The sequence below is a fragment of the Amblyomma mixtum genome, chromosome 9 (assembly GCF_055824585.1).
Source record: "Amblyomma mixtum isolate Tamu chromosome 9, ASM5582458v1, whole genome shotgun sequence".
NCBI lineage: Eukaryota > Metazoa > Arthropoda > Arachnida > Ixodida > Ixodidae > Amblyomma > Amblyomma mixtum.
Window position 1 is genome coordinate 31,003,172 of NC_143020.1, and position 21,646 is coordinate 31,024,817.

Sequence of the window (21,646 nt, forward strand, 5' to 3'; positions counted from 1 at the left end):
CTGATTATTGGTATCTGAAATGTGCCATATCACAAAATGGCAGTATATTTTTCACAGGAAGTTATCGCGAGATAACTTACTTTTCGAAAAAAAAACTTCCAGGTTTTTCTTAAATAGTAATTATGCTACCCACGTCGAAAGCCATTCAAGCATTCTTGGTCAAAGTATTGCTACTTCACCATTTTTCCCGCGTTGAGGCGACGCTTATCACACGAGGGCAGGATTTTGAGTAGAAATGTCATGTCCACCAGCATTAGTCTCCATGTGACACTCCTTTATGGAAAGGTCGGCATGAAATCTAAGTTGTCATTATGGTATCTACTACTTGATACGTACGGCGGTACTCTAATACCTACGGTACCGTAGTTCTTGGAGGTGGTCACAGTGTGTAAGGTCAAGAAAAGCCTGTACATCTGAAATAAGTTATTCTACTCCGGATAATTGGGCAGTATTTTCTGGCGCAGTATGCCCATTTCTGGATCATTCCCTGATGCAAGACCGAAACTCCTTGGAGAATAGGTTGGTTAGCATATTGCCTTAAAAATGGGACGTACCACTTTTTTGGAAGATCCACTTGTAAGCACAGAACACTCTGAAGCCTATTATGTTCCATCAGAATCATCTATACGACAAATATTTTACGAGAACCTACTTCTCTGAAACGATTGGGACTGCTTATATTTCAAATTAAATATTGGGAGCAGTTTTTTTTTGTTCTGGTGTTCATAAAAGGCTTCCAAACTGAAAACTAAACGAATTGTATTATGATGAAGGTGTTTTCTTGCGTATCATTTATTTCGTTGAGTCCCAACGCGGTGGCTCACTGGTTATGGCACTCGGCTGCAGACCCAAAGGACGCGTGTTCAATTCCGGCCAGGGCGGTCCAATTTCGATGGAGGCAAAATATTAGGCGCCATTGTACTGCGCGACGTCAGTGTACGTTAGAGAACCCCAGGTGGTTGAAACTTCCGGCGCCCTTCACTACCGCGTCCCTTATAGCCTGAGTCGCTTTGGGGCGTTAAAACACCATAAACCTAAACCTAATGTCTTTCGTTGAGGATCATATGTTGGAGGCACGAGAATAAACTCTCTGAAATTGTAAATTGACCTTTTAAATTTCTCAGCGTCTCTCTCAACCTGCTGCACCTGTTTATCCTCTATACAAGAGGCGTGTCGATTTTACTCCGATAGCAGCCAGTAAGTAACACTTAGCCTCTTTACATCAACTCGATAGAGTCGAGCCGAGTTAGCTTGTCGGGTAAAAAACCAGTTGTAGGGTTCATGTAAACGCTGTCGGGTCGCGTAAAATAAGCTGCAGAGCGGGTCGAGTTAAGACGCCTGCAAGAGGTAGGTTATCTCGCTTGACCCGCCTTTCTAAACTCCTCGACGCTAGGCGCCGCTGCGATACTTATGCGCTTGAACAGAGTTCATGTAGACACAAAGCAGGGCGAATCAGGGGCGAGTCATCTAACCCGACGCTGACTCTACCCGGTCCTGTCGGTTCATGCGAACAGTGTAACTGTCACCGAATAGTGCGCACATTTGATAATTTTATTGAAAGCTTGTTTCCTTGAAAAGTTGAAAAAAAAAATAAAATCTGACCATCAAAAAAATTGGTAGGGGATTAATGTAGTTAAACCGAGTAGATGTGCGAAAGCAGGTGTTCATTCTTGAGTTTCAAAGGACACTTAAGCTTCGCCTTAAGCGTATGACGAGGTAGCTGTAGTGGGTTAATGTCCATAAATGCAGAATTGCTCATTCTCTACTCAACATTCATAGATGGGGCGAGTCCTCATATACCACTACCATCCCAGTGGCGGAGCGGTTAAATGATGCACCACTGCACTGGCCAGTGGCGGTTTCTATCACTGCAAACGTTCGAGAATGTACCACCCATGTTGGCCAATTTGTTTTTGAAAGCAGGGGCGTCCACGGGCCACGGACGACGCGACTAGCGGTTAGACCTAGCGTAGTATTGCTTTCGCAATTATATAGGAAGTTGAATCAAAACTCAGTATTATATTGCGGTAAAAGCACATCATTGAGCACTGCTTGACCGTAATAGGGGTGTTTCTTAAGGTGTCTAGCTACGTAAATACGGAAACTAGACCAATTATAGGCGAGATTGTGGCATGGTAATTGCATTATTCTTTTTTTCTTCGCGTGGCTTCAATAGCTTCGAAGGATGATTCTGGATAGGACGTTTTGTCGATTCACTACGGCGTGGCAATACGCGCTGAATACTACTCGTCGGCATTCGTGAGCATGGAGAGAAAATGAATTCGCCATTACAAGCAATCCTATCTACTCAAAAAACATGGAGGGGTACAACGCTGCTGAACCGAATGTGGAGCTCACCCACTTTTATGCCCTGCGCCAGCGGAGCTGGCAGAGGCTTTCCCGCTCAACTCGTTTAAAGTGTGTGACCACAACAGCAGCTTGGGCTTGTTGGTTTTATATCCTGATATTAACAGCGCAGAACGTAGACGCAACACGAGAAGAGGAGCACACACAAAGAGCTCGTTGAGTGCGCTTCTCTACTCGTGTCCCATCTACGTTCTGCCCTGTTACCATGAGGAAGGTTTCTTGTGTCGCCCTTGTTGCTGCACGTCAAGAGGCAGATATGGGAATCAATAGTATATTGTAGTCACCACGCGCAGTGCATTGATAGAGTTCGCGGGTAATACAGTCGAAAGTCAAGAGGTATCGTCCTGCTCATGTTCGGAACGAATCTTACCGTGAGACCCCCCGCTAGCGCCCTGTTCTATTAAGTTTGATGTTTTCGTCTGTTTAAAATGCCAGGTTTTAATGTTGCACGCCTCCGATTCGTCTAAGCAATGCTGGTGTGAATTTAGCTACCCAGCAAAACGCAAAGATACGTATTCGCCATTTTTCAGTGGAGTTCATTACCGGGCACTTGACGGCGATTACATCTCGATCTTCAACGAGGCGAGAGGAATGGCGCCTCACTCCGCCTCCGTGTCGTTGGGCAGCATTTGCGCTTAATAGGACCACCTACTGAACGCACACTGGTCCTTGCGCATCGTAGAACGATTGCCGTTTTCCTAGACGAGCGGATGAATGAGTATGTAAAACGTTTTGAAAGGCCTCTCGAACGTTGTTCGTAGCTTAAGGCTGGCAGTCGCAAAAACGAGGTTTGTTGAATACGTGGAGCACGTGTAGGGACACAGCAAGAAAACGCGCAAGGCAATAAAAGCACAATGTCCGCGCAAAGATGCACAGAAACGAACGAAGCCTGAAAAAAATCTGCAGAGAACATACATGCCGCAGAGTACTAGTAGAGTATAGGGCACTTCTCGACACAGCTTCAAAGTTTCTCATGTTACAATTAATTGATGATGTGTCGGTTGCACCCAAGATATCATTTTCGTTTTTTTTTTTGGAGCGAGAAGTACATTATCCTGAAGTTGCGCTCTCAGGGTTACACATTTATAAATTATGTAATATAGATTGAAATTGTGGATCAACTTTCTTAAGCTCTAATCTATTGACGTATTGCCGAAAACAATTTCCTGCTTCTTTTTGTAAAAGAAAATGTACACAATTCTGCGCATTACGGACATAAAGATGGTGCCGCAGTTGGACAAGTGTACGACCTCTTTTAAACAGTATATAACACAGACATAGTTTTTGTCTAGATTTGTGCCGCCAGTGTGTATACGTCAGTTCCTTTGCCATTTTCGCAAGCAACAGGTCGGCTGATAAGATTAGTTCACTTGTATTGCACATGCAATTGATCCGGTCGTCTGTCTCCCAACCGCTTTGCCTAAGATAACTGTTCTTGATATCCCAGGGCCATATTGTTCTCGACAATATAAAAACCGGATAGGCCGTAGCGCTACATTTAGTTTCGTCGGTGCCTTTTCAATATGAAGGCCTACTTGCTCCTAGCTCTTAGCGTACTGAGAGCTAGGAGCAAGTAGGCCTTCATATTGAAAAGGCACCGACGAAACTAAATGTAGCGCTACGGCCTATCACATTGCAGACCTCCACAGCGAGAAGATCACACTAGGCACCCGTTGAACACCACAAGGAGCAGACCTATCTCCGTTCCTTTTCAACACTTCAATGAGAGGCCTCCCTCCACTCCTGGAAGGGATACCTCACATTAAACACTCAATATATGCCGATGACATCACCCCGTGGACCAACTCTGGCTCTGACGGGGAACTCCAAAACTCCCTCCAAACAGCAATCGATAAAGTACACTCCTTTGTACAGGCGAACGGGCTCACATGCTCCTCCACGAAGTCCGAATTACTAGTCATCAGGGACAGACGAGCTCGCCTGCCCATCCCCGACCCGCAAGAACCTATTGTGCTTCAAGTCGACAGAGATCCCATACCTCCGGTCCTCTCCCTCCGCGTTCTGGGTATGTTAATACAGAACAACACGCAAAACTTAGAGGCCATTCAGCGCCTCCGCACCACAGCCAATCAGATCAACGGCCTTATCCGCCGCATCAGCACCCGCCGCAGAGGTATGAAGGAGGATGACCTCTGTCGGCTCGCTCAAGCTTTCCTCATTAGCAGGATAGTCTACTCCTACCCCTACTATCACTTCCGCCGGAAGGACGAGGAAGCTGTGAACAGCATTATACGTTCAGCGTACAAAGCGGCACCGGGGCTACCTCAGTACGCCAGCACACAGCACCTCCTTTAACTCGGCATCTACAACACGGTCACAGAACTCATAGAGGCACACAAGACCGCCCAAATCCACCGCCTCTCCCGCACTAAACACGGGCGGCTCATACTTGACCGTCTCAACATCAACCCCATAGGCGACGTCCACCCCACGACGCCCATTCCGATAGGGATCTATAGCTGCCTAGTTATAAAACCAATCCCCAAAAACATGCTACCTGGCGGCCATGATGCACGCCGTCAGCTCAAAGCCCAAGCACTAGATGCCACATACCTTGCCGACGAACACGCAATATACGTAGATGCTGCACGGCAAAGTGCAAACACATACGTGTCTTGTGCAACTACGCCACAGTCTACTCTCGTCACCGCCGCCACAGTAGTAGCTCACTCTCCGACAGCGGCAGAAGAAACCGCCATCGCGCTGGCCATCGCTGACCCACGTACGCACACAGCCCTCAGCGACTCCAAAAGAGCCATACAAAATTACTCGGCAGGTTTTATCTGCCACCCCGCTGCACGCATCCTTCGCGGTTGCACTCCCGACCATAAGATCAACCTGGTCTGGGTACCCGCCCACGCGGGAAACTCTGGAAACGAAGGGGTCGACCGACTAGCCCGAGGACTAACCAACCGGGCGGCCGGCCCCACGGACCCAGACGCTCTTGCCGAGGCTCCCCAGACCTTTGCCGAAATTACCAACCTCTACAGAGAGATGAGACGCCAGTTCCCGCCTCCACACCCCGACTTGAATCGAGCGCAAGCCACCTTGCTCCGCATGTTGCAGACAAACTCTATCCTTAGCCATTCTAGACTTTCACTCATCACAGACGGGGAATACGACCCCGTCTGCCAAAATTGTTACCAGGGAGAAATCGCCACCCAGGCTCACTTTCTCTGGGGTTGCGCGGGAAATCCGCCCCCTCGAACCTTACTGCCTGCTCCCTCCGAAGACAGATGGAACCAACTCCTCAGAAGGCCAGACAAGAGCATCCAACTGGCACTCATTTCGTGGGCCCAGGAAGTCGCCCCCACCTGGGGGCCACACCAAGCCCACCTGCCCTAAATCCCGCCAATCTATGGCAATAAAGTTGTTTCTCTCTCTGCTCCTAGCTCTCATCAGCGCCTCATGTGGTAAGCCTCTTTAAAACACTTTTTCACTTTTTAAATATTTTTTATACAGGATGGTTATGGAATTTGATAAACTAGCGTTTCGACTCGAAGTGTGCAACTCTCAACCTTAGAAACGCCTTTATACATTATGCTCATTAAGGGGGAGCGACCTCCTTTGGAAACGCCGTTTCTATGAGCTTCAGGTGCATTCTTAGAGACCAAAGACGCCCGAAAATGCTCTTAGCACGCGGCAGCGACGGAAGAGCCTGACGTGTACAAAGTAAAACAGCAGGAGGTTTCACGCCGAGCTTACAGGAGGTATTCAGAGGCTTGGATTGAGAGAAACGTGCGTAAAATTTCATAAAGAACATTGTACTCTGTCCTGATATCCTGATGACGTTGTCTTGATACGTAACTTAGAGGACGTATCACAGAGCATAATTGAGGAAATTAACACGCAAATAAGGTAAACCTCAACAGTCTGAGGAACATACAACAGTCCATTACAAACAGCAAGGCATTGTGTGTGATAAGTGAGTAAAACCGAGCCTACTTATAACAAACTAACGGTCACATGGATTACGTTCTCTGCATCGGAAGTTCATAGTGACTGGACTGCTAGGGTTAAAGGCAAAATTGGAGTAAATCAAAGGAGGCCTAGACTGACCGAAAAAATGCGCTGTCTGCTTTTTCTTCTCCAAACCACACTCGATGATTGGGCTGGCCACAAGATTCATTATACCAGAGCATTAATTTAAATTGTGGACGATATAATTGATTTCGACCGTACATCTCTTTGGCAAGTACTCACCGGAGATCCGGAACCTGCAAGTGAAATTACTACTTAGAAGAACTTAGAGATGAAACTTGCAGCCATGAATCGGAAGCTGCTGCGCCGCGGCAGCGGGAACGCCGGCAGCTACGGTAATAACATAGGCATATATGCAGCGGGTCCGACCAAGGAAGACATCTGCACCATTGCAGTGGTGCATGAGGGAAAGCAGGTGCACGGGCTCTCGGTAAAAAGTAGCGATGCGCTAATGTTGGAGGAGGTGTCGATTGCAATGGCCGCCACCCAATCGGAGGCAGCGTACATAATGTAGGACTCGCAGCAGGCCTGCCGAAATTACGTGCGGGCTAGGATAGTGCCACGCGCCCGCAGAATACTATCGGCATTTGACAGCAATTCAAATTCGGCTATGCGTAATAAACAGATAGTATGGGTGCCCAGTCACCGGGGGTTGAGAGGAACGAGGCTACTCAGGCGGCTTCCCGAGCGTTCCTTCTCCCCGGGTTCCGCTCAATCCCTCGGTTCTGTGGCGGCAATCGTACCGGTTCCGCTAATCTCTTACGCAGATATCATAAACCATTTACGCCTCTGCTGGAGGGTACTCCCGGGACCCGCCAAGGGCCTTGACAAAACCGAGGAGTGCAACCTTAGACGGCTTCAATGCGGGTCTTTCTTAAATCCCGCATAAAATTTTTACACAACATTTTTGGTTTCCTCTCGGGAGGTATATCAGATAATAATTATTATAAACCTCGCTACCTACGATGTATAATAAAAACTTACCTGTGCGTTTAGGGAGCAACGTGGCACTGCCGAGAGCTACCAGCGCAAGAACGAGAAGCGTTTCCAGATCTCCATGGCCACACATGTAATTTGACTTGGACTGCAATGGCGTATTTATAGCCAGCGGCGGAGATCTCTTTTACAGGCAAAAGGCTTAGGCTTTCGAAAAAAAATGACACTGAAAATGTTTAACTCAATGCAATTGTTACCGGAAGAATTAAATAGCTAATGCAACAATGCTGTGAACTGCATTTCCGCAGCGTCTGCTCAGTTCATCTCCTATTGTGCATTCCTCCTACTCTTTGTCACAAAAATGAAACTCTAGGTTTGGTCGTGGAGTAACAATGGCATGAAGATCTGCACATTTTGTTGAGCGGCATATTTCTCGTGCATTGCAGCCTCTTGAGACTAAAAATATCGGCATGAAGATTGTGTTTTGCAAACCTACTCTTGCAGGCACAATCGTTTCTAGCGCGGCAGGCTTCCTGTCTCTCGAAAGCAGAATTTTTTTTCAGAATATGAATTCTTATCTATGGTCAGTTACACAAACCAAGTGAAATAAAACGGGCGCACAGCAATAAAACCGAGAGAAAGGGTTATTCGCCGCGGTTGTTCTCACTTAAGAATAAAAATCTACGTGCGTAAGCAACTCCAGTTGTGCAAGAAAAATGGTGTTTTCGGGAGACACAAAGGCTGCCGCGCTAGAAACCATTGTGACTGCAATAGTGGATTTGGAAAGCACTAACGTCATTCTGATAATATTTATACAGCTTAGAAGTGGACGAAGAAGAAGTGCTCCGCCATCTCGCTTGTGACGAGAAAGAAGAAGTGTTTCGCGTGTTTCGCCTGCTTGCTGGTGACCGCTTGGCAGACTGGAACAGTTCTTGTGTATCTAACGGTGTGCCGTGTAATATTCGTGACAATATTACTGCCAAGACGTTGCTCTGGACGAAAAATATGCAGCTGGAGAGGACATTTTCTGCATTTGTTCAAACGTCTTTGCAGTTCGTGTTGCGCTGGAGTCGGCTTATAATCTGTAGCCAGAAATGACCGCGTCCTTGCTTCGGGTCGAAAAAGAATAGCGGCGAAAGCCCGCACACTAAATGTTCTGCGGCGTTTTATCACTGCAGTTTTACCTTAAATGGAATGTTTAGTCCTGACACTGAACACTTTTTATGTGATTTCAAAACTTTCTGAGGTGCTGTGCAACTGAATGTGTTTGATTTCGAATTTTGGTGCATGTCAACACCGAATCTACCTGAAGCTCAGTTTTGTTGAAGCAGGCAGCTGTTCAGAACAAGGACGTGGGCTGCAATTCGGCCTCCTACATTATGTGGTTTTCTTGTTCTGAACAGAATGTCACCTGATAATATTTGTGCAGCGGATGCCTCGCTTCGGCACAGCTGCAAGACACAAGGCGGCTGCCAGCTTCGCGTTTACAGGGTACACAGGTCGAGGTTATAAAAACCCTTCCACACTTCCGGACTTTTTCTTTCAATCTGTTCTGAAATCCTGTAGCTAATCATCGTCATCATTACGAGCCTGACTACACCGACAGCAGGACAAAAGCCTCAACCATGTCGCTCCAATTTACCCTGTCCTTTACCAGCTGCACCCAACGTATCCCCGAGAACTTCTCATCTCATCTGCCCACCTATCTTTCTCGACACCCCTGCTACTCTCGCTTTCTCTTGGAATCCACTACGTTACTCTTAAAGACCGGCGATAATCTTGCCGTCACGTGACATGCCCAGCCCAAGCCTATTTCTCCCTCTTGATTTCGACCAGGATGTCATTAATCCGCGTTTGTTGCGAAACCCACTCTCCCGTTTGCGATCTGTTCGGGTTAAAACATTTTCTCTGATGTTCTGCCAAAAGATGCGTAAATATTGTTAACAGGAGCTGCCGCTACCTTCCTCTGCGGCTCTCTTCCCTTGCTGTTCTTTAATTGCAGCCCGCTTGAGTATTTTTCGCGCGGTTTCGTATGGGTGTCTTCGGGGTTAGAACGCTCGGTTGCCGAGCGGGAAGACCCTGGTCGAATCCAAGCCATGAAGGGCGCATTCTGATAGACTTCAGGAAAAAAAGCGCTCGTGGCCTGTGCGACGAACAAATATTCAGTTGAAAGGAGCAGTCACTATCGCACATGAAAAGAATACTCAATGGCACAGCACAGAAAATTGCAAAAAAAATACTAATCCTCTCCTCAATATATAATTTCGCGGATTTTGGTGTATAAACGGAACTCGGTATATCAAAATAAATTTTGAAATATTAGGATCAAGAAGCCATTATTCGCAGCTTTTAAATTTTCACAAAATTACATAATAATTTTGGTGGTTTCATAGCCGTCTGCCCGTATCAGAAAGCGCCTACTAGTATTAACCTATGGGACATAGATTTCTCAGCATCTTTTGTTACATTTCTGTCATATTTTATGCAATGCAATTTTATGCATTTTACGCAGTACGGCATCGACTCAATTGCATACAATCTCCCTGGTGTGTTTTTATATGCACAGCATAGAATCGCATCCGACTAGCCTGAAGTGTATTGAATGTAGGGGAGATAAAGTTAGACTTTCAATCTAAGATATCGTAACTGGCACTCGCCAAGAAAAAGTAAAAGGTTGTGGTCATATCAAGAGGTTAGTAGTTTACTGCAAGCAATATCCGTGAACCATTTTGTGGAATTTTGCAGATCTCTTTCGCGTCACCGTTTGAGAGCAGGCAATTCTATGGTCTCGCGAGAACGAAAGTCGAGTTGAAGTTCCAGGTTATTTTCCTATCTTACAAAGGAGGAGTCAAATACAAGCTATGGTAATAGCTAGAATGAAGGTCGCGACTTCTTGAGATAATGGCAGTACAGAAGGAAGGCGAGGATAACATCATTCACACGAATTCAACATGTGATGGGTAGGCCATACAGATTCACACTTACGCGAAGCGCGAATTCACATGCAAGAAATCGCAATACACGCATGAATTTAACGCAAATGTTTGCAAATAACTGAAATATGTAGTATAGATAGATATCACAAACTAAGTATAATATACTGTATTGATATCGCAAACATTGCAGAAGGAAATTCATATGTCTGCTTCTTTCAAAGACAGAAATTGTCACGGCAGTAGTCACAGATTTGCTGTTTTCAATTGATGGTAGTATCAAAATGGTTATGGCCTAATTTTTTAGCAAGACGGGAAGGTTGCAACGTAAAGACTGGTTCAAAGAGTAAGTTCTTGGTGTAGCAGTGACCCAAGTTTTTTTGTGTCTGGTGTCAGAGCAGTTGCTGTTTTATCTCAGTTGTCCAAGTACAATGAAGGGATTATGACGTTGTCGTCAAGAGTATTTATAGCATAATAGAAGCCTGTAAATGTATAGTGTGAAGATTGAAAGGATATCCTTATTTATAAAGATATTTCTTGTGGCCAAAGGGAATGGTACATTCGCGATGGACCAGACAGCTTTTTTCTGCAGCAAACGCATTCTATGAAAATGTGTTACCCGTGTAGCGAACCACGAGGGCCGCGCCTGTTACCGCCAGGGCGGATCACTGACGACTCGCCGACGAAGACGAAGCGCCAGTGAAAGAAAAAGAGCCGCCGCGCTGCTGAGATCGGTTCCTGTGAGCTGGCCACGAAGCGCCAGTGAAAGACGAAGAGGTGCGGCACTGCACGAGATCGGTCCCTGTGAACTGGCCACCATCTGCGCTAGCCGCCGTATTGCTCTCCCGATTTGTATCGCTCGCCGTGAAACCCCCTTTTATTTGGTGGTGGTTGCGGTCTTCTGACGCCCAGGACATTCGCAGCCGTCCAGTCTTGCCCCACCCACCCCACCTTTCTCTGCGCTAGAGCGCTCCGCCAGCGCGATCCGGATGTCTTCATTGGCACCGGCGATCATGACGTCGAAGACTGGTTGGCATCCTACGAACGGTTGAGCACCCATAACAAATGGGATGATGCCCTCAAGCTAAATAACGTCGTATTCTACCTTTCGGACGTCGCGAATCTATGGTTCCGGAACCGCGAAGCCGATATCACCACGTGGTCAGCCCTCAAAACCCATTTTTGCGACGTATTCGGCAGGCCTGCGGTGCGCAAGCTGCGCGCGGAACAACGCCTGCGAACTAGGGCTCAGCTGCTTGGTGAAATTTCACCAGCTACATCGAAGACGTCGTAAACCTTTGTACACACGTGGATGCCTGTAAGAAGCCATTTATCCCAAATAGTCGCTAGAGATCTATACAACCCACTGCAACTTAAACTTTCTTAAGGTAAGCGCGAAAACCTTGCTTGACAAGAGAACACCTGAAAATGGTGAAGAATAGAAATGTGTTGCACGCTAAATTTGTGAGAACTGAAGATCTAAATACACTTGCAGAATTGAGGAACTGCCGGAATAAGCTTACGTCGACGCTGAGGTAAGCTTAGGATGCATACTTAATAGTTATCGTCCATGCTGAATCTACGCTGCGGCCAGATGCAGCCTGGCGCAAGTTGAACTCCTTTGTGCGGCCCGGTGCTCTTTCCTTTAGACTTGGCACCTTTAGGCATGAGGAAAAAGTATTCAGTAGCGTGGCTTTTTGGGCTTGTTGGTACATACTTCAAAGACACTGTAGCGCACGGTAGACACTGTTTTCTGGTGTATAAAAGTGTGATGCTTCAGGAGAATAAAGTTTGTTGGTAGTTAGCGCTCGTGGTGTTCGTCTCTCGTTTTTTGTGTCCTCGTCTTTTGCTGCGCTACAGTGTCTTTGAAAAAGTATTGTCCGGTGTTCCGTCGGCAGCTGCTTTCAATCACTTTTTTATTCATCAAGCGAAATATAGTGAACTCGATAGGGGTACCATTGGAAACTACGCTCAGTACGTGCGAGTAAACGATAGCATCAAATCGCTGTCTCTGGCTCCGACCGTAACAGCAGACGTTTTCTCTTCCATAAATATCATGAAGAATAATAAATCGCAGGACGTGAATGGCTTTCAGATGTTATCTCTGAAATATGTTGGTGATATACTGTGCCCGAATATTACCTTTATGATTTGATTCTCCCCAATGGGTTGTTGCCTACAGAAATGCAAACTGCTCGAGTAATACCCATTTTTAGAAAGGCGGTAACAACCCATTCACAAACTACCAACCGACTTCCATACTATCCGTTTTCCCTAACGGCACCGAGAAAATAATGCATCTACGAAGATCTACGAAGATAGCACTTATAACTAAAAGGAAAGTATAATTAAGGCATTTAGTGAAAATAAGCTCACCTTGGGTATGTACATCCATTTCACTAAGACCGTTGAGCTCATATATTATAACATTCTTTTGTTAAGTTACAAAGGTATGGTGTATGGGGCCTAGGGCAGCCTATTGCAGTCTTACTTATCTCACAGTATCCAATATGCAGATATAAAAACAGCAACATCTTCTACCCTGCGATAACACTGCAGTGCCCCAAGGAAGCATTCTTGGACCTTTGCTATAATTATTTTATGCAAAATTATATCATGTGCAGTGCGAGTAATGTTCGGCTTCGGCCCATTGCGGCGGACACAACCTTTTTTTTTGTAACAGTGCTTCCGAAGCCGACATTGAACGCAAAACAGACAATGCCCTTAATAAACTGGACTGATGCGCATAGGCAAACTCCCTGCGCATAAATCGGTCAAAAACACAAATTCTGTATACCTCTCTAAGGGAAAGAAAACATCTATAACTCTCAAAATTGCCTTAAATAGTCAGACAATAGTGCTTGTGACCTCTGTAAAAACACTGGGAGTTATCTTTTCAAACAACCTAACTTGGAACGCGCACATAAACCACATTTTCGAAAATTTGCTCTAATTTTACTTGCTCGCTTTAGATACATTCTTCTAGTGATGGTAAAGACGTTGCTCTACAACGCGTTAGTACTAACTGATATCCAAAACTGCAGATTGGTTTGGAGAACAACAGGGATGAAAGGGGGTTTCTGCACAGGTAGCTCGGGGACAGAGTTCACGGCGAGCGACACAAAATGCGCGAGCAAAACCGCTGGTAGTGCAGATGATGGCCAGTTCACCCGAACCGATCTCATGCAGCGCGGCGGCTCTTCGTCTTTCACTGGCGCTTCGTTTTCGTCGGCGAGTCGTCAGTGATCTGCCCTGGCGGTAACAGGCGCGGCCGTCGTGGTTCGCTACAATTGCCCCGGGAACGAAGAGGAGCCACCCTGGCGACTTATGGCGAGGGCAAGAGGAGTGGGCCGTAGTATGTCTTCAGGCGGCTGACGTGAACGGTTTCTCGGCCCTGATGGCGCATGTCCCAAGAGGGGTTGTCGGCTCCACGATGTAATTGACCGGCGACGTCTGCTGGAGAACGCATTAAGGCCCGTGGTATTCCGTGCGAAATTGTGACGACAGTCCTGGTGGTGTGCCTGGTACCCAGAGCCAAACTTGGCATCCAACCGGAAAAACATGTTGCCTGTTAACGTTATCGTGGGGATGCTTTTGGCGGCCTTGGGATTCGGAGGTAGAAGGGCGCGCCCACTGGCTGCATTCCTCTGCATGCTTTGCGGCTTCGGAGAGGGGCGTCCACTCGCAGGCGTCGGCAGTATAAGGCAAGATGGTGTCCATCGTGGAGGACGGCTCACGCTCATACAGAAGGAAGAATGGGTTAAAGCCGGTGGTTGACTGCGTGGCGGTGTTGTACGCGTATGTCACGTAAGGGAGGACGGCATCCCAGTTGGTCTGATCTTCCGCGACGTACATCGTGAGCATGTCACCGAGAGTACGGTTGAAGCGCTCGGTCAGCCCGTTAGTTTGAGGATGGTAGGCAGTGGTGGCCCGATGTACAATGCGGCATTCGGGGAGCAGAGCTTCCACGACGTGTGAAAGGAAGGCGCGGCCTCTGTCACTGAGCATCTCGCGCGGCGCGCCGTGGCGAAGAACAAAGTGATGGAGCAGGAACATAGCAACATCGCGGATAGTAGCAGCAGGAAGGGCGGCTGTCTCGGCATACCGGATGAGGTGGTCGACGCAGACGATAATCCAATGGTTCCCAGAGACCGTACAGGGAAGCGGGCCGTAAATGTAGGCACCAACGCGATCGAAAGGACGTGCCGGGAAAGGAAGTGGTTGTAAGGGGCCGGTCGCACGGGGAGAGGATGTTTTCCGGCGCTGACAGGCGATGCAACAACGAACATATTAAGGCGAAAGCCTTTAATGTCTCATCGTTGTAAGCAGCAGTTGTCGACAGAAATGACACGGTTTTCAATTGGTCGAAACGGCCGTGACGTCACAATGCGCGAATTTCAAACGGGGCAATTGTACTTTGGCTAGTCACCATGCAACCAATTGAAGGGATCGTATAGTAATGCTCTAAGTAAGCGGAACTGAGCTTAGTTAATTGCTTAATTACCCAATTAGCCTAATTAAGTTTTCTAGTCAGGCCATATAAATAAATAAAACCGAGTAGGAAATTGGTCGAGCTCAGGAATCGAACCCTTGTCTTCGGCGTCCGAGACGAGCATGCTATCCACTCCGCCATGCCAGCTTTTTTTTCTTTATTGCATTTTCACAACGGGTACAAAGAAGTAAAACTTGTCAGCAACACTTGCACTGACACGGCAGGTTAAAATGTTTTCAGGTCAACCAAGTCATCCAACACATTTAACCAAGTTGGCTGATCAGGCAGTACCTGATACACTTCCCTCAGACGTATGACACCTTCAATGAAATGCTCGCGTGGAGATCTCACAACTACTTCTGCATTGTTGAATTGTGTCCTTGTTTTCCATAAACTATGGAGGCCAAGGAGCATAATAGTGTCATAAGGGATGTCCTGTTTTCCTACCGGTAAGAACTTGATGCCATGCGGGTGTAGCGGTAAATCTTTCTTTAATGTTCTTTGAAGCACATCCGAGAAAAAAACCGCATCCCAACAATCTAAAAAAAACGTGATCTATTGTTTCAGGTTTTTTACATAGAAAGCAATCTGTTGACCAAGGGACAAGGAGTCCTTTATCTTGCTTCCATGTTTTGACCGACAGAGTTCCGGTATGAAGTTTGAAGAAGAAAGTTTTCAAAGATGGGTAAACTTGCATTCTTTTGACCCTTTTGAGCACATCTGCTCCTGGGCATCCGCAGTTCGACAATCGGTAAATGGGTACAGGGAGCATTTATTCAATTAAATATTTCTACAGATTTTTTCTAGTCACATTGGAGAGGTACTGCATTGAAAATTGCACTTGTAACATTCTGCACGCAAGCACAACTTCACGCAGTTGACCTCTCACTGTACCACGCATGTTTTCAACAGATCATACTACAACTCCTGGTAGCAATCGACATAAACGAACTTGCATAACTGTGCGAAGAAAAATATCGTTCTGGTCGCGAAGGAACATCAAGCGGGACACGATTTGTCGTACAAATAAATGAACAATACCGAGACCTCGTCTCTTCACGGGCAAGAATAAGTTTGTTCGACTAGTTCTTTCCCATGTCGACGCCCAAATAAATACAGCAAAAACCCGATGGATCCTTTGAATATTGATCCGCGAGGCGCTCAACACATTCATGACATACCATATCTTGGAGATGAGGAACAGGTTACACACAGTGGCGCGCGAAAACATTGATAGCGGTCGCCCCTGCCACCCACTGGCCTTTTCCTTTGCTATTGACACCTGTTCATTCCAGTATGGTTCGGGGTTGCTATATGAGTTCAGCGGTACTCCAAGATTCGTCGTCGGAGTTGTGGCCCACCGAAGTCGGGAGTAATAGTCTGGCGTTTCCTCCCAGTCACCATGCCAGAATCCATAACTCTTCTCCCAAATTATTTGCGCCCCGGTGCATTTGCAAAACTTCTCAACAGCCATGGCTTCGCAGATACTCTCTTTACTTGAGCAGAACACGGCGATGTCGTCAGCATAAGCTAAGATTTTTAACATGCGCTGACAGTAACCTGAAGCCAGTTATACACTCAGAGTTTAGTATTGCCAGACAAAGGGGCTCAAGATAGATTGCGAACAAGAGGGGTGACAAAGGACATCCCTGCCTCAATGAAGATCGTACGTGTAGGCTTTCAGTCAGCTCCCCATTAACAATGACGCGCGGTGTGCAGTTCGCGTACGCCATTCGTACGCCCTCCGTTATTACACAGCCCACATTAGCCTGATCTAGCAAGCTGAACAGAACCTCATGAGATACACGGTCAAAGGCCTTTGCGAGATCTAGCTGCATCATTGCCATCCTGTCGCCTAGTGCATCGCAGCATTCAAGTACACTTCGCGTTATGTGTATATTAGTGGCTATCCTCCGACCCTTGATACCGCAAGTTTGATGACTCCCCAATAGCATGGTTATGACGCCCTGAATTCGCTTTGCCAGAACCTTCCTGAATATCTTATAATCTACGTTGCTGAGGCTTATCGGGCGATAAGACCCCACCAACTGACTCGATGGTTTGGAATGAACAAAGGCGCGTCTAGTGAATACGGTGTCTTCGCTCACTCCCATCCTCCTCCCTTCCCTGCCGGCGAGGTTTAGGTGTCCACCGAGATATGAGAGAGAAATACGTTTCCTTTCCTCAAAAACCAATTTACCGACGAGCGAAGCGTAGGACCGAATGGGCAATGGCGTTCTATAGACTCCCTGGCAGCGTTGCAAGATGATGTCGCGTTCCACTCTTAGAGGCGCAGCTTTACATCTTAACCACACATCAGTGACCACACTTTAGGTCAAAAAAGTGGCCCCCTCAATTTTGACGGGTGTTCACCGAGATATGTGAGACAGTTACTGCGTAGTTTCCTTTCCTCAAATACAATTTTCATTTTCTTCATTATGGGCCCTCTTTGTCTTCTTTCACTCCCACTTCCTCCCTTCCTCTACGGTGCGGTTCAGGTGTACACCGAGATGACAGAGAATTACTGCGCCATTTCGTTTCCTCAAAAAGCGTTGCGTTCAAAGGGCAAGGCATCGCGCCGAACGGGTGGTGGCGTTCCGTGGACTCCCTGGCAGCGCTACAACTCGCTGTCGCGTTCCACTCCTAAAGGCTAAGCTTAAGCGTCATTAATTAGCAGTTAATTAGTATTCAGGCATTAATCAGTAATTATAACTAGTTATTAACCATTAATTAGTGATTTGTAATCACTTAGTAATTAGTACTCAATTATATGTGACGCCACCAGTGTCACAGAAGCAGCGTAATTTGTGCGGAAAACGCTTTCGCCTCTACGCACTTTAGACAGTCAAAGTGCCCCTGAAATTTTTTCGAACATAGGCGTACATACCACGCCAATAGTAACGCTGGGAAATTCTTTTGAATGCCTTCAGCACACCAGTGTGCGCACACTGAGGGTCAGCGTGGTAAGAGGCGCAAATTTCAGATCGTAAATGGTGGGGAATCGCGAGAAGCCACCGCCGACCTTCAGGCATGTAGTTGCGGCGGTATAGAAGGCCGTCCCGGAGGGCAAAGTGCGGAGCTTGACGCCGTAAAGTTCTAGAAGGCGCAACGTTTTGTGATGAAGACACGGTGGTGGTGGTGATCTCTTTTATTACTCCCAAAACAGGGGACCAGTCTAAGGACCGGTTGCGCTGGCTTAGAGGAGGTCGGCGGGGATCCCTTGGGATGTCGCGGCCTCCACCGCGCGCTGGATAAGCCGGCGTTGGTCTGCCGGCTCGGAAGTACGCAGGAGAGACTCCCACGTCTCTGGGGTGTTTGCGTTGTTTGTGTTGTAATGTCTACAAGTCCCCACCATGTGTATGAGAGTGGCTGGAGTTGAGCGGTGTTTGCACATGGGGTCTATCTGTTGCGGAAAGATCTTGCTGTATAAGAGGGGGTTTGGAAAACTGCCAGTTTGTAGTTTGCGCCATTGGACGGCCTCGCGTCTTGTTAGATCACGGTGTGCGGAAGGATAGAGACATTTTTCGAGCCGGTAGTGCTGTAGTATGTCCGTGTAAGTGGTAAGTAGATAAGCGCGTGAGATATTAGTGTCAGAGGAAGCAGGGAGGCCAATCATACACTCTGCTCGGCAGCTGAGATCTCGGGCGAGAGTGTGCGCCTGTGCGTTTCCGCTGAGCGACTCGTGGGCTGGGGCCCAAAGAAGTAAGCGAGAGTTGGAAGTGGGTGCAGTAGAAAGGAGAATGTGTAACGCCTGGCAAGAGATACGGCCAGCATCGTAGTTGCGGATAGCCTGTTGAGAATCACTAATGACGACTTTGGTATTAGGGTCAGCTAGCGCTAGCGCAATGGCAACCTCCTCTGCTGCGGTGACTGTTTCTGCATTGCGAATGCTGCAGGCTGTGTACCAGCTGCGGTGAGGGGCGAGAGCTACCGCCACCATCGCTGGCTTCGAGGGATGGTAAGAGGCGTCCGTATACGTGACGTCCGGACGTCCGCTGAAGCGTTTCTCGAATTGACGTGCACGGTCGGCCCGTCTCTCGGCATGGTGTTCCGGGTGCATCCGTTTGGGAATGGGAGGGATGCGGAGATTTTGGCGATATTCCGGGGAAAGTTCAGCATAACTTGGGGCCGCTCTCGGCGGGGAGATCCCAACTTGCTGCAGTACCGCTCGGCCAGCGTGTGTGAGTGAGAGCCGGTGGTATTGGGCAGTGAGGGTTGCTTCAATAAGTTCGCTCACGGTATTGGAGATTCCGAGAGCCATGAGCTTATGCGTAGCTGTGGACATGGGAAGGCCCAAGGCCGTCTTGTACGCTTTTCGTAGTGACGCCTCTAGCCGTTCGCTTTCGGCACGAGTGAGACGTAGGTAGGGTGCAGAGTAGGTGATGCGGGAGCAGATGAAGGCTTGAACGAGGCGCAGGAGATTGGACTCTTGCATACCATGATGCTTATTGGAAACTCGCTTAAGGAGGCGTCCGATCTGTACCACCGACTGGTCGATGCGTTGGAGCGTGGTGTTGTTGCTACCGTTGGCCTGTAGGTGTAAGCCCAAGATCCTGATGTGATCTGTACGAGGGATCGGGTTACCTTGCACCTGGAGGTTGATCTCAGGATGTATGTTTGAAGGGCGTCGTCCCGGGGACGGGATGATTACATACTCTGACTTTGTCGCCGAGCAGGTGAGGCCGATTGTCATGAGGTAATCTCCGATACGTTTGATTGCGGTCTGGAGAGTCTCCTCTATCTGGCCGTCACTGCCGTGCGTGATCCAAAGTGTGAGGTCGTCAGCATAAATGCTGTGGTGCAGGTGAGGGATGTCGGCGAGTAGCTTGGGAAGGCCTATTAGTGCAACGTTAAAAAGCCTCGGCGAAAGCACGGAGCCCTGGGGCGTGCCACGGTTTCCCGGAGAGATGATGGAAGGATCCCCCGTGCCGGTGTTTAGTTGTACTGTACGGTCGGAGAGGAAATCTCGGACGTACGCATACGTGCGATGTCCGACACCGAGAGCCTGAAGTTGTTGAAGGATCGCTTCATGAAGGACGTTGTCGAATGCCTTGGCAACATCGAGGCCGACGATGACTTTCGTGTCTAGTGTACGTTTCATGACCACCTGATGATGGAGAAGAAGCATAATGTCCGTGGCCGCTAAATGAGGGCGGAAGCCGAACATTGTGTCTGGTAGTAGATGGTTGTCCTCCAGGTATCTCAAGAGTCTGGTGTGGATAACGTGTTCCATCAGCTTCCCAACGCAGGACGTGAGAGAGATGGGGCGGAGGTTGGCCAAGGTTGGTGGTTTTCCCGGCTTGGGGATGAGGACTAGATTCGCGCATTTCCACTCCTGAGGGATGGTACCGCTGGCCCAACATTCTTGAAGATAGTCGGTAAGAGCATGAATGGATGCGTCGTCCAGGTTCCTAAGCATTTTATTTGAAATGTTGTCGGGACCGGCCGCTGAAGTCGTCTTGAGGCGATTTAGTTCTGCTCGGACCTCCGCAAGAGTGATTGGAGCGTCTAGGCCGGGATTGTCAGCGCCCTGATAGAAGGGGAGGTTGGTTGCTGGTTCGGGGCGGATGTAAGTATTTATAAGCTCTTGTTTGAGCTCGTCTGGCGTGCCAGGATACAGGTGGAAGATTCGCTCGAGCTGTTGGCGTGTTTGGAGTTTGCCTCAAGCTGGGTCGAGTAAATGTCGAAGGAGGTTCCACGTGTTACGAGTGTTTGGAGTCTTGTTCATCTGGTCACAAATGTTGTGCCAGCTCTGTCGAGTGAGTTCGATTGCATAGTTCTCGATATTCGTGTGTGCGCGCGCCAGTCTACGTCGAATATCGCGGTCCCATTTCCGAGTGGCAAGTATAGCTTCGAGCGACTTCTTGCGCTCCCATAGATGGGCGTAGTAGCGGTCGCAGTGGGGAACTGTGTCCTCTAACTCGACGGTTTTTGTGGCGTCGGCCACTTGTTTGACAATTTTGGTTGTCCACGCCTTGATGTTAGTGATAGTGGGATGTTTGTCATGCTGTTCCCTGTGCATCCGGAAAAAGTCCCAGTTAATCACCTGAGCCTTCCGCGTACATTGCCTGGTGGGCTCATGTATGACAATCTCGAGCACAAAGTGATCACTCCCGAAATTTTCGTGAGTGTGGCACCAAGTAGCTTTAACTGCGGAGGTCGTAAAGGCAAGATCCGGAGTTGTATCTCGGTGTAGGAGGGGTTGTCCCTGCGCTAGCTGCTGGGCTTTGATGAAAAGAGGACCGAAAATATCCTTACGGGCTCGGGGAGGACTATAGACATTAATTACAAACAGACTGGTGCGACGCTTGCGCGAGGGCCGAGGTAATATTTCTAAGAAGACGTGTTCGGGGAAAGTTGGATTTAAATTGTGTTGGAGGACAGTGAGATTACGTTTGACGAGAGTGGCTAATCGAGGCTTTACTCGTTCCGATAGGTATGTAGTGTAACCGGCAAGTTGCGTGTTCTTGTCGCATTCCTGTATGGCTATTAGTTCGGGGCGATCACTCGCGGTGAGGAACTGCTCGAGGACCGGACGCTTACGCGCGAACCCGCGACAGTTCCACTGCCAGATGGTGGTGTTACCCGAGCTGTTCGCCATGATTAGGCTGGGAAAGCTGTGGGGTTGGAGCGGGTGTTGGCGCAGGGGCCACGGGTACCACAGCAGCGAGAAGTTTGCCCTGTGCTTCTATAGTTTTGCTCAGAATCTCAAATTGTCGTGTGACTTGTGAGCCCATTGTGTGGAGTGAGCGTTCGATGTGTGCTTCTAAAGCTGTGATGCGAGTTTGACTGAGGGCACAGCTTTCCTCGATTTTGACAAAACGCGCCTGCCAACCATCCGTGGAGGAGTCAGTGTCGGGCGTTGCTTTGCGTTTTTGTGCGGATCGGTTGGGGGCAGCGATATCCATAGGTACTG

At 48.1% G+C, this 21,646-nt stretch overlaps 1 protein-coding gene across 1 annotated transcript; it reads right to left on the reverse strand.

The window, feature by feature from the left end:
- Positions 1-17,863: 17,863 nt before the first annotated feature.
- LOC149328650 (uncharacterized) lies at positions 17,864-20,921 on the reverse strand. Its single transcript, XM_089559576.1, has one exon. The coding sequence runs from the start codon at positions 20,147-20,149 to the stop codon at positions 17,927-17,929; it is 2,223 nt and encodes a 740-aa protein (XP_089415702.1). The 5' UTR covers positions 20,150-20,921; the 3' UTR covers positions 17,864-17,926.
- Between the last annotated feature and the right edge of the window lie 725 nt (positions 20,922-21,646).

Coding starts and splice junctions, on each gene's coding strand:
- LOC149328650 (XM_089559576.1), bottom strand. CDS start 20,149: ATGCTTAGGAACCTGGACGACGCATCCATTCATGCTCTTACCGACTAT.